Here is a 13,312-nt window from a genome sequence, read left to right on the forward strand (position 1 = left end):
GTTGGTCTCAGGCTGGAGCTCTAAAGTTGAGATCGCCACGTCGTCCTCTGGCTGGAGATGAGCTGTGGAGGCTGCCCTGTTGGCCTCTGGCTGGAGCTGGGCTGTGGAGGCTGCCCTGTTGGCCTGGGACTGGAACTGGGCTGTGGAGGCCATCCTGTCTGCCTCTAGCTGGAGCTGGGCTGTGGAGGCTGCCCTGATGTCCTGCTTATAATAGGTGGTGAACAGAAGGTTTGCTCATCATGCTGGTCCCCCCAAAAGCTCCACAAGGTTGCGGATATACTCTGGACTCCCGAACATCTTTACAAATAGTCCCACAAACTGAGTTATATTGCTAAGCCCACTGGATCCTGTAATGATTAGACGCTCTGCCCACAAAATGACAAAATGCCACTGCTTCTTATCGGGCTTGGGGTTCACCAGGCTCGAAAAATATAACTGGCAGTCAAACAAAAAATACTTAGGGTACCCAAAAAAATCCATCATAAGGATCCAGGAGATCCATGGCAGTCCACTAAGGAAACTTGATCGAGTTGAATCTTGGCATGGTTATCTTAGCCTGATGCCTATTATACGGGTCCAAGGAATTAATGACAGGCTGGCTTTGAGAACTGGCATGGCTTTGAGCAATTGAGCACTGGCATGGTTTTTTCGAAGCCTCGACACAATACAACAGATTTGCTTCAACTGCTTCAGTGTTCCACGAAGCCTCGCTCTGCCCACCACTAGTTGAACATAAGGTGAGTTACACCCGATTTTTTCAGGATGGACTCGCATCTCTCCATAGAATTGCTCTACTTTGCAACTGAATCTCGACACATATGGTCGCTATCAAACGTGGCTAGTGCTGCACCCACTGTCGTAGGGGCGGACTTTACTATTAGGCAAAGGTCGGCAATTGCCTTGGGCCCCGAGCTACCAAGGGCCCCCAAAACTCTGCATAAACGTATGGTTAAATATTTACTTTTCGCTAATTAATTTGATGTTTTTCTAAAAATCCATGTCAAATGAAAAATGTCATCAGAATGCTTAATTTATGAGTGTATCAGCCCCCGTACCCATTATATATATAACTATTCCACAATTGTACTGCGCATGTACGGAAATGATTCAGGAAAAAAGTAGCCAACTTGTGCAAACGTCGGTGACATCACATGTAGTGTACAGCCTGAGCAAAAATTAAGTGAAGTGCTGGTGCTGAAAAAAGGAGAAAGCAGGTTTTTTTTTTTTTATCAAGCCTGTAAAGTGTTTTAATTAACAGATTTTGCCAATGGTGTGAAAGCAAGTTGTAGCCAAAGAACAGCGAGGCTGTGATAGGCAGCAGGGTTCATTCTCGCTCTCTCTCCAAATGAAACTGATCTTTACAGACATGATCATATGTGAGTTTAATGTCACACGTGTGCTGATGATGATGATGATAATGTTTAGACTCAGCCCTAACACTGTCAAACAGCTCTTATTTCTCAATAAAAAATAATTCAAAACTTCATTGTCACCTTTCTGTCCTTCCCTTGGTTACACAATCACTATCATTGCTAAGTCTCATAGCCAAATTTAATAACCAGATGATTCCATCACACAGTGTCTGTATTCACATTTTAGTCCCACGCTTTACATGATTGTATCATTTTCATTCAATCCTGTTCAATAAAATTTTGAAATACCCAGTGATACAAGTAATATGAAGAATACAAATAATTTCAGGTAAAATACTTGCCATATGCAACTCTGTTAGTCATATATGTGTACATTATTCTTCATACTGGCATTTATTGCCACACTTTAATAGGTAAATGAATTTATCAGAGGGAGAAATTCAACACACACACACACACACGCGCGCGCGCAAGTGCTAGGCTTTTATTTGTGCACATAAAATTGAAATTATCTATGGAGTGTGTGGTGGCTGCTTCATCCGATGGAGCTTCTTCCACAGGCTTTTGGTTGCTTTATTGTTTTTTTTTTACTAACCACCAGACGGCGCTGTTTTCGAAACTCTGGAAGCTTTAAATATTTTCCCGGAACAGTCAGGGGAAAGCCTCAGTGCTTTATGAGGATTCATTTCCCTATCTTTTCCCTCATAAGTGGTAATCATGAACACAATCAGGACGTTCTACGCGGCGCGAATTCTGACAGCTCTTCCAAGCCAGCCTTATGGGATAGCGCAGTATCCACCGTGTCCAGTGGATCCATACTGCAGACTCGAAGCGGAAACAGTAGTGCATCCGGGTATTTCTCCCCTACTGTTTTATGAATACTGAGAATTCGGACATACTATTTTGGTGTACTGCTTTTCGCCTACTGTGTAGTAGGGTAAAAGGGATATGTCCGAAACCGCTCCCTATCTCCTATATAGTGCACAATATCGTGTGTCGGCCATTTTGTAGTGGTGTGCGAATTCTGATTGATTTGGAACGCTCCCCATGTCGTTTCTAGCTTCACCGCGCAGGAACTATGGATGATCAGACGACCCCTGTTCGCCAGCAGCATATTTTTAACGTAGAGAAGCTGCATCGGTATCTGACAGGGAGACTTCACAGCGTTTCTGAAAACACAGAAATTTCTGTGCGGCAATACAGGTGTGCATTAAAAAAAATATTTATTTATTTATTTTTAATAAATATATGTATATATAAATGTACAGTGTTTATGTCACTTCCTGAATGAGGAATGCGCTTTACTTCACCTGTTACAGGTCTGGTCAGTCCAACCCAACATTTCTCATCCAAACTCCAAATAAGAGCTTTGTACTGAGAAAGAAACCTCATGGATCTTTGCTTCCTGGTGCTCATAAGGTTCGTTAGTCTGTTTTGTTCTGTTTGCTAAGTAACATTATCTATTCATGTGGTTTCAGAAAGAGTTTGGACTTGTGGACTTTAACTCACAGTTGCACAACTGTCAAACAGCTGCAGGGCTGAACCCCAAATGACTCCCTCACTCCCTATATCTCACTACTCGTGTGTGTGTGTGTGTGTGTGTGTGTGTGTGTGTGTGTGTGTAAAGTTCTGCATGTGCATCTGTCTCCTTGGAGACACATAGGTTAATATGGTAATATGGACATTTCATTTGTGTCCTCAACCATGAACCCATTCACCGCTATGAAATATCTGTAATATTATGTCATTAAGCCGTGTTGAACAGGGAATTTGAACCTGAATTTCCAGATAATTATGGGAAGAAGAAAATTACGTTCTCTCTGTCTTTTTTCTTTATTTATGTGATTCTGTGAAATTGACAGACGGAGTCATTTTGGATGTACAATCCAAATTTTTATTTTAATTTTTATTATCAAAATCAATTATCAGTTACTTTAATAGACAAAAAAGGTCTAAATGAGAATGTAGTAGGGCTGCAACTAACGATTATTTTCATAATCGATTAGTTGGCCAATTATTATTATTTGATTAATCGATTAATTGGATGGGGGCAAACTTTCAGGTTAGTAAAAAACTAATGTGTTCCATTTTAGATGATATTACCTTTCTAAAATACATACACTAGACCAGTGGTTCCCAACCTTCTGTGAGCTTTGGACCCCTAGCATATTTCGAACAATCCACAAGGACCCCCTCACGCCACAACAATTATAGACTATATAATTAACAGTCATTTCTATATATGTTGCTTTATTTTATTAATATTTTACATTAATAATATTAACATTAAAATTGAATCAAAACATTTCAAGATTTTATTTTTTACATTTTATTCTTGGTGTGACATTTTATTTGACTCTCTGAATTATCCTTTGTTTATTTTATCCCTTAATGCGACACTTAACTTGTCTACCACTCGTAGGTTTTTGCAAATTATCATTTCATTTGTAAATAAATTTAAAACAAATCCATCAATGAACGATCGTCAGCTCAGCTGACGTGATATTTGCGAATAACCAAATTGATTAATTTTAAAACATCTCATTTGAATATGTTTTTATACATTTAACAAAAAAAATATATACATAATATTATTTAAACATTTTTAAAACTTCCCTACGGACCCCCTGCAATTACACCACTGACCACTAGGGGGCACAACTTTAGTATTTACTCTCCAGAGCGTGTTTTCTGAACAGAATTATCATAATGAGTAAATCTCCCCCGTGCCGCGCGCAGACCGACTCATCCATAATGAGATTCGTTGACAACAATTTTCATAATCGATTATTATCAGTTTTATCGATTAGGTGTTGCAGCTCTGGAATGTAGAGTAAAAAGTGTTTCTTTTCATGGAAACGTAACTGAATAAGAATATAGGTATTAATATGTATTAATAAGCCAGTTTCCTAAAATAATATTAAAGTGTAGTGATGAAGTGCATTTTACATAAATGCTTTTAATTTCTGGTCCAATGCAATGCATAAATACTAATCATGTTTTTATTATTCTGATTTTGTGGTGTGTGTGTGTGTGTGTGTGTGTGTGTGTGTGTGAGAACAGGTGGATAGGGAGTATGTTGTACAGAAAGCCCTGCACTCCACTGATTTTCCTGTTCCTCAGCCTCTGCTTTTCTGCTCAGACACAAATGTTATTGGCACAGAGTTTTACATCATGGAGCATGTTCAGGTCAGATCTCAGTCTTCTGTCACTATGTGTTACTAACAACATGAAAACAGAAGAAAAAAACAACAGTATTACGTATTAAAAAGAAATAATAACCAAGTAAAAGAGGTAGCCTGATACACGTTGGGTAACGTCTATAGGCATGTTCTGTTATTTGGTTGAATCTCTTGATACATGTGTCCTGTTAAAATAAGTTTTTGATTCCAGTCTGGAGACAGCATTCACTGCACAATTTTTATTGTTCTCATCCAACAGACATTGCTGATACTTTTGAGAGTTTCTGATTATTTAAGTCAGGTGTGTTAGAATTGAGAAGACACAACTATGATCCAGAGGACAGGGGTTAAGAATTTTTTAAGATTGTTAACATTAAGCTCTCACTGATGCTTATTTTTATGTATCTTTCTCTCTCTCTCTCGCTCTCTCTCTCTCTCTCTCTCTCTGTGTGTGTGTGTGTGTGTGTGTGTGAGACAGGGCCGTATATTTCGGGACCCAAGACTACCAGGCATCAGTGCAACAGAACGCAGTGCTCTGTATGTTGCTGCAGTTGAGGTGCTAGCCAGACTTCACTCTGTAAACCTCGCCACACTCGGCCTAGTAGGATATGGGAAAGGGGCGGGCTATGCCAAGAGACAGGTAAATATGTCCCATCGGACTCTTTATAAATTGGAGCTCAAACCTACACTAAAACCAAAAGGTTGCTGATTGTGCTAGAGAGAGGTACTGACATAGGTTTCAAAACTGAGGGCTATGAAATGAGATATAATTTCTGTATGGAATAAACATTTGACTGTGTGCATTCTGAAAACAGTATTCTGATAGAGTAAGGGTAAATGTAGATTGTTGTGCAGATCCTTGGTAAACATGTCTTTTTTTAGGTGTCCACGTGGACAAAGCAGTATAGAGCCTCAGCCAACAGAAGCATTCCAGCTGTAGATGAGCTTTCTGATTGGCTGAGCAACAATTTGCCATCCACTGATGACCAAGTGACCCTTGTACATGGTGATTTTCGAATTGACAACCTGATATTCCATCCATCAGAGGTACTACTAAAAGATCAAACATGGTTGTATACACTCTTCAGCTAATTTAATAGGAACACCTGTACCCTTACTCATTCATGCAATTATCCAATCAGGCTGCAGTAGTACAATAGATAATATCATGCAGATACAGGTCAAGAGCTTCAGTTAATACTCACATGAAAAATAATCAGCATGAGTAAGGAATTGATCTCAGTGACTTTGACCATAGTATATTTGTTGGTGTCAAACGGGCTGGTTTGCATAGAAACTGATCAGAAACTGCTGATCAACTGGGATTTACACACACTACAGTCTCACACACTACAGCAGTGGTCGGGAACCTATGGCTCGTGAGCTACATGTAACTCTTTGACTGAAATCATGTGGCTCACCAGGTGTCTCACCCTTCACCAATGTATGATCATTAAAAACACATCACTAGAGATCAGTTTTCTGCAGAAAATGCAAAGTCAAGTAGAAATCCTTTGTTGTACAGACTACCGGAGTTAATGAAACGTCAATTTACAATAATATATTTCAAGCTGTTCCGGCCAGTATATGTATGCAGTGCTGTGCGCAAGTGTCAATCACCAATCAATGGCAAACCACTTACATTTCTATGGTAACCTCTCATGCTCAGATTCAAGCAGCTACCTAGCTAGCTTGTGGAGATGGCGAAAGCATCGAAGATTTCAAAGTGACTGAAATGTGCTTTTATTGAACTCTCTGGTGCTTTGCTGTGTCTGATTTGCACAGAACATATTGCCTCCTTTAAAAAAATCAAATGTTAAGAGGCATTTCGAAACCCACTATGCAGCTTTTCCAATGAAGTACCCTGTGGGTGAAAGCCGATGGAAGGCATTCACGGAGCGCCAATGTAACTTCAAGCCTGACAGCAGCAGCTGCGAGCGTGGACAGGCGCACCTGGAAGTTTGAATGCTGTCTGCTTTGCTGGCTCATTGGAGATTGTAAGACAAGGAAAACCTTTTACTGAATGAGGATATGTAAAGTCATGCATGTTGAGTATGGCAACTGAACTGTTTGCGGATTTTCCGAACAAGGAAAAAGTCATTCAGAAAATAAAAGACGTGCCCCTGTCAGCCCGAACAGTGCATGACCGTGCTGTCATGATGGCATGATGTAAGATAGAGAGGGAAAAGGGCATGGATATAACCTTCACAGATTTTTTGGACACAAACAAACACACACACACACAGAAGAGGTTTTATGCTGCTCAGGTGGAAACTCAACCTCAGAGTGAAAGGGGTGCATTTCTCTGTAATTTGGAAGACATATTGTTTCTGTAGACTTCTGAATTCATTCTGCTACTACCATCTTGGGTTCCATAATCAATAAAGATTAGTGAGCCCATTCCAGAAGCAGCCATGAAAGCCCCAGCCATGATACTTACCTCCACCATGCTTTGACTTTGCTGTTATGTTTTGCATAATGAGCGGATCCATTCTTTCCTTGGTTTCTTGGTTCCAGAAGTTTTGTGGTTCATCTCTTTATTTTTTTGTGAATTCTAATCTAGCCTTCTGATTATTACTGTTCTTGAGTGGTTTGCATCTTATTGTATGACCTCTGTATTTTTATATTTCTGTGGTCTTCTTTGAATGGTGGATTGTGATATGGTAAATGGTCTGCACTTATATAGTGCTTTTTTAACCTTAGCAGTTCTATACTGGTTCTCATTCACTCATTCACACACACACACTCACACCAATGGTAGCAGAGCTGCCATGCAAGGCATAAATATGAGGAAATGAAAGCTGACCATCACCCAAATGTTGGTCTTTCCTAAACTGTTGCCACAAAGTTTGGAGAACACAATTGCATAGAATGTCTTTGTATGCTGTAGCAGTTGTACAATGTAGCATTTACTTTCACTGGAACTAAGGGGTCAAGCCTAAACCTGTTCCAGCATGAAAGTGCCCCATGCACAAAACAAAGCCCATGAAGACATGGTTTTCCAAGGTTGGTGTGGAAAAACTTGAGTGGCGTGCACAAAGCCCTGACCTCAACCCGACTGAACACCTTTGGGGTGAATTGGAATGCAGAAATGCCTCAGGCCTTCTCGCGCAACATCATTGCCTGACCTGCTGTAGTGGGCAAATCCCCACAGCCACATTCCAAAATCCAGGGCAAAGCCTTCCCAGAAGATTTATAATAACAGCAAAAGGCGAAGTAAATCTGGAAAGGAATGTGCAAAATTCTCATATGGGTTTGCTGGTCAGGTGTCCACAAACTTTGGCCATAATGTAGACTGGATGATGTGACATCACAGCCCAATTATCAGTTTAGGGTCACAGTAATAGCTCTGTTATTACGGTGTCATATCATTGCCATAAGTATTCATAAAAAACTATTATGTAAGAAAAAAATATAAATAGCTGTCTCATGACCATGACATGGATTTACCATACATATCCATCCATAAATAGCTCTCTCATGACCATGACATGGATTTACCATACATATCCATCCATCCATCCATCCATCCATCTTCTGTACCGTTTATCTAACACAGGGTCGCAGGTAGCCTGGAGCCTATCCCAGGGGACTTTGGGCACAAGCCAGGGAACACCCACTAACACAACCATTCACACACTATGGACAATTTAGATATGCCAATCAGCGTACAACACATGTCTATGGACTGGCTGAGGAAACCGTGGTACCTGGAGGAAACTCTGAAGCATGGGAAGAACATGCAAACTCTGTGCAGAGGCGGGAATCGAACCCCCAACCCTGGAGGTGCAAGGCAAACATGCTAACCATTAAGCCTGCCATACATGTATTTAAAAAAATCTAAAAATAGAGATTCTGAAAATGTTTGTTATTGATAGTTGTTTACAGGTTGTTTTCAGTATCATGTGTTTATGTCCTTTTTTCTGTTTACAGGCCCGGGTGCTAGCTGTATTGGATTGGGAGTTATCCACAACTGGGCAACCACTGGCAGACCTGGCTTACTTCCTCATGCCCCATTACTGCCCCTCCCATCTCAATATGATAACTGTTCATGGTGGAGTTACAGGGATAGAGGGTAGGCCTTCTATTCTGTCTACTTTTTCTATGTTCACTATTTTAAACTGTCCTTATTGACTTCCACTCATAACTTGAAAATGCATATCAAGTGGCCACTTGCAGCACAAGGGGAAGTATCCATTGATAGCAAGGAGTGATGTAAATGTATTTATTTTATTTTTTTAAAGAATTTTTCAGAATGCCTCATTTTACTTTGAAATCTCACATATCAAGTGTTATTTGTCAGACTATTTAACTATTTTATAACTGACATGACACATGCTGTTAGTTAATAATTAACAGTGTAATAATTAACTTTGTAGTTACAGTAGCTACACTAGTTACAGCAGCCACACTACAGGCTGCTAAGAATAAGTAGTTAACTACACTGAAGCTACTTTGTCAAACTGAGAAAATCAGTTTATTAAGTTTTGCTTATGCGTGAGCATATATTTCCACACACTCCTGACAATGCGTATGCAAGCACCCCTAGTGGTAGAAAGGTGTAATAGCAGGTAAACTAATTTTGCAGAGCTTCTATATCAATTACTGTCTATCATATCACCGGAGATGGGTAGAGTGGCCAAAAATTTTACTCAATACAAGTAAAACTACTTATAAAAATAATTACTCAAGTAAAAGTAATAATGTTAATAATTATTTCAATAAGAGTTACAAAGTATCCAATGAGAAGACTACTCGAGTAGCAACTTAACAGTTACTTCGGATCTGATTAAAATGAAGGAAAAACCTGAATCTCAGACTAAATGGAGAACTGTAAGTCACACCTCTCCTTGAATGTCTGTCTTTTCTGTTTATATCAGTGGTTCTCAACCCTGGGGCAGCAGAGAGATCGGAAGGGGGGCACAAATTGTTTTCAAGAAACAAAACACAGACAGGGCATCATCTGTCAGTGCAGACCAGTGTTGCCAACTTAGCAACTTTTCAGACCCCTTTAGCAAACTTTTTTTGAAAAAAAAAAAAAAAATGCGCCTAGCGACAAATCTAGCAAATCTAGCGACTTTTGGGAAAAACCTTTCCAGATGTTGCCAGTACTGCCCTGCAAGTGTGAGGTCTTGATTTCCCACTGCACTCACCCCTCTCTCTGCATCTGCTCTGTTCAGTGAGTGGCTGAGAGCCGGAGATTTAACAATGTCCTGGCTAACTAGACGTGCCCTTCGTCACAATTTGCATAATTTGTATACGAATGTTTTTAGAATGCAAGACGAATGGAATGCAACATGTTTTACATGTAAAATAGTACATGTTATTACAGCCTAGTTCTCTTGTTCAAAGTAGTTATAGTGTTCAGAAACATTTTTGATCATTCAAGTTCCATACCTGTCCGTTATATATTTATATAAAAGTCATAAAAGTTATTTAAAAAGTCAAAAAAGTTATGGAAAGTAATAAAAAAAAAGTGCAAAAACACAAAAGCAAAAAAATCAGATAGATAGATTGGGGAGGCTTGGGGGGAAACACTCACTTCTTCCCCCTCATCGGCCATTATCTTCCAGGACTGAAACGCTAAAAAAGTGAGCGGTTGTTGTGTACGCATTCAGACCACTGCAGTGTATCGCACAACGCGCGACCTCATTATATGTGATAAAAACTAATTATTAAAACTATGTATATTCATTAACATTTAACAGTAACTGAGGAACACCACTAAATGTTGCGAAGTAAAAATACATTTCTGTGATTTAAAAAATTATCTTGAGCAAGCGTATAAGTATGGCCAGCAAAAGTAAATAATAAAAAAAAAAGTTACTCAAGTAAATGTAGCGCATTATCACCCACCTCTGCATATCACTATAATTGAGAGAGTAATTGCTGTTTGCGGTGCTCACAAGATACAGACAGATGACACAGAAAAAATGTAAAGTTGTATTAAAAGAACATGTAAATGTCGACTGGGATTATACCTTGTTGGAAGATTTGGCTTATGCAGCTTTGTGGAGGGAATGTGTTTTAGCACCACTGCAAACCCTATGCTGAGAGTGAAGAGTGAATCATCAGTTCATTTTGTTTGCCCAGTGCAGTTTTAGTTGATCTCTATTCTAGGGCTTTTAGATATGGGCTCATTTCAAAGAGAACTGGGAGATGATAAAGGCATATCCCAACCATGTACGAGTTGAATAATGACACGTCTGACCTTCATTCATATCGCTCACACTGATTTACACTTCCAAAACCTGCAGCGGAAAAGACAGCAAAAAAGACACATTTTTATGCCATCGGAAAGTTTCTAAATGTAATTAGGGAAATTCAGTGCACACACATACTCATAAGATACAGTCAGGTCCATAAGTGTTTGGACAGTGACACAATATTCACAATTTTGCCTCTGTACACCACCACGTTGGATTTGAAATGAAGCAATCAAGATATGATTGAAGAGTAAACTTTCAGCTTTAATTCAAGGGATTTATCAAAAATATTGCATGAATTAGGAATTACAGCCATTTTTTACAGAGTTCTTCCATTTTCACAGGCTCAAAAGTAATTGGACAATTGACTGATAAGCCGTTTCATGGCCAGGTGTGGCCTTTTTCCTTGTTATTTCATGACAAATTAAGGAGATAAAATGTCTGCAGTTGATTCTAGTTTAGTAGCTGTTCATAGGAACTCTCAATATGCGTTATTACTATAACTGAATATTGGCATGTAGGTAGCCTTAGGACAGGTTTTGTACAAAAAAATGTGAAGTTTGGAGCAGATTGGACCTTGTAGGTTTGACTTATAACAAATTCCTGTTCAGTGGCAGAACATAGAAATTTGTGAGACTGACACGCCCATCCCGTGCAGCAAAACCTCAAAAGCTTCACAATTTAGCATCATCAAGGCCTTTAAATGAGACTTACCGAATACGATGTTGATCTGATGAAATCTCTAGGAGGACGTGTTTGGTAAAACTTAAAGTGTTCGTTAAAGTATGAGGCCTGGAAATGGCTCAATCTGAGCAAAAATTTTAGAGAAAAGTCAAAATGGCTGACTTCCTGTTTACTTTACGTCGTGAGTCTAAGACTTTTTTGTATGTATTGGCAGATTACATATGTTTGACGATTTTTGTACATGTAAGTGAAACGTATCGCGAGGCGCACATCGTTGAAATTTTGTAGGTGGTGCTATTGAGCCATATTGCCACACTCCATTCTAAAACCTGTATCATATGTAAATGTTCTCCAACGTTGAGGGGTATGCAAAGTTTCATGAGTTTTTGAGCATGTTTAGGCCTCAAAAATGTGAATCATTTCACATCCAAATTTTGTCAGGCCACCATGGACACGCCCTTCAACGAAAACTCAAAAGCTTCACAATTTAGCATCGCCCAGGTGTTTAGATTACACTGACCAAATATGATGTTGATCGGATGAAATTTCTAGGAGGAGTTTGTTAAAATATGTGGCCTCGAAATGGTTGTTGCCAATAGGTGGCGCTATGACTACAACTGATAATTGGCATGTATGTAGCCTCAGGTCAGATTTTGTACAAAACGTGAAGTTTGGTGCAGATTGAACATTGAGTGTCTGAGTTCGTGTAAAACGTGACACTTCCTGTTGCCAGCAGGTGGCACTGTGACTATAACTGATCATTGGCATGTAGATGTCTTCTGGCTGGGACTTTTATCAAACGTGATGTTTGGAGCAGATTGGACATTCTATGCTTGTTATAACAACTTCCTTTTTCATGGTAAAACATCGAAATTTGTGAGAGTGTCTGTGAGAATAAGAGACAACAGGGTAAAATAGAAGACATTTATACGCAGTTATAGACATTTGCATGGTTCTTTTTCAATTGGATAATGGACAATTCATTTTCTTTAATTTTTGTAATTATTATTATTGTTTTTCTTTCAGGCATCCCTTCTGCAGAAGACTTGATCTCCATTTACTGCCAATGCTGTGGAATCTCTCCTTCACTCCCACATCAGAATTTCTTTATTGCCTTGGCCATGTTTAAAATGGCCTGCATTGCACAGGTGTGCAGCATCCTGTGTGTTCAGCCAATTGGTATCTCTAATTGCCTGCCTAGGTTTTAGTTTCTGTTGACCTGCAGGTGTATTAAGTGACATGAACCAGACCTCAGCATATGTGAAATCCACACATATTCTAGAAGTGATTGCAGACAGTTTTACAGACAACTCAGTGATGTTTAAACAAATTTCTTTTACTGAACACCCCAGAATCAGGGCTAGATTATTTTTGATGTATTACTGAAATCTATCCCTCCTCAGTCTTTCTGCTGTTTGTGTGTGTGTGTGTGTGTGTGTGTGTGTGTGTGTGTTGGGGAAGTAGGGTATTTATGCCAGGTCTTTGCTGGGGAATGCCAGTGCTCCTAATGCAGCTCAGTTTGGTGAGAGCGTGGAACCTTTAGTTAAGCTGGCTCTGAAGATCGCCCACAGGTAATTTCCATACTCACTAAAACAGCTTATAATAGTAAAGTAATTATATTTGCGTTTTATATAGTAATTATATTTTGCTTTTAAATATGTGCATCATTTCATTTAGGCAAATATTAAAGTTTTATATCTTTGTATTTATTTGACATTTTAATCACAGATAAATTCACAGATATTTTCACAGCAGTCTATTAAAAAGTGATGCATCTCGATCTTAAAATTCAGCATATTGCATCAGTTCTAGCTATGAATTTACTACCGCAATTGCCAGAAAGTTCCACAGTATGGAAAATGCAAAA

General features: G+C 39.2%; 1 protein-coding gene across 1 annotated transcript in view; it reads left to right on the forward strand.

The window, feature by feature from the left end:
- Positions 1-2,451: 2,451 nt before the first annotated feature.
- Positions 2,452-13,312, forward strand: part of acad11 (acyl-CoA dehydrogenase family, member 11) — a 48,662-nt gene continuing 37,801 nt past the window's right edge. Inside the window, exons 1-8 of the mRNA XM_053612144.1 lie at positions 2,452-2,576; positions 2,693-2,792; positions 4,437-4,562; positions 5,034-5,195; positions 5,438-5,602; positions 8,489-8,630; positions 12,472-12,593; positions 12,910-13,016. Of these exons, the coding sequence (XP_053468119.1) occupies positions 2,452-2,576; positions 2,693-2,792; positions 4,437-4,562; positions 5,034-5,195; positions 5,438-5,602; positions 8,489-8,630; positions 12,472-12,593; positions 12,910-13,016 (1,049 nt within the window). The remainder of the gene's footprint in view (positions 2,577-2,692; positions 2,793-4,436; positions 4,563-5,033; positions 5,196-5,437; positions 5,603-8,488; positions 8,631-12,471; positions 12,594-12,909; positions 13,017-13,312) is intronic.

The sequence above is a fragment of the Ictalurus furcatus genome, chromosome 23 (assembly GCF_023375685.1).
Source record: "Ictalurus furcatus strain D&B chromosome 23, Billie_1.0, whole genome shotgun sequence".
Lineage (NCBI taxonomy): Eukaryota > Metazoa > Chordata > Actinopteri > Siluriformes > Ictaluridae > Ictalurus > Ictalurus furcatus.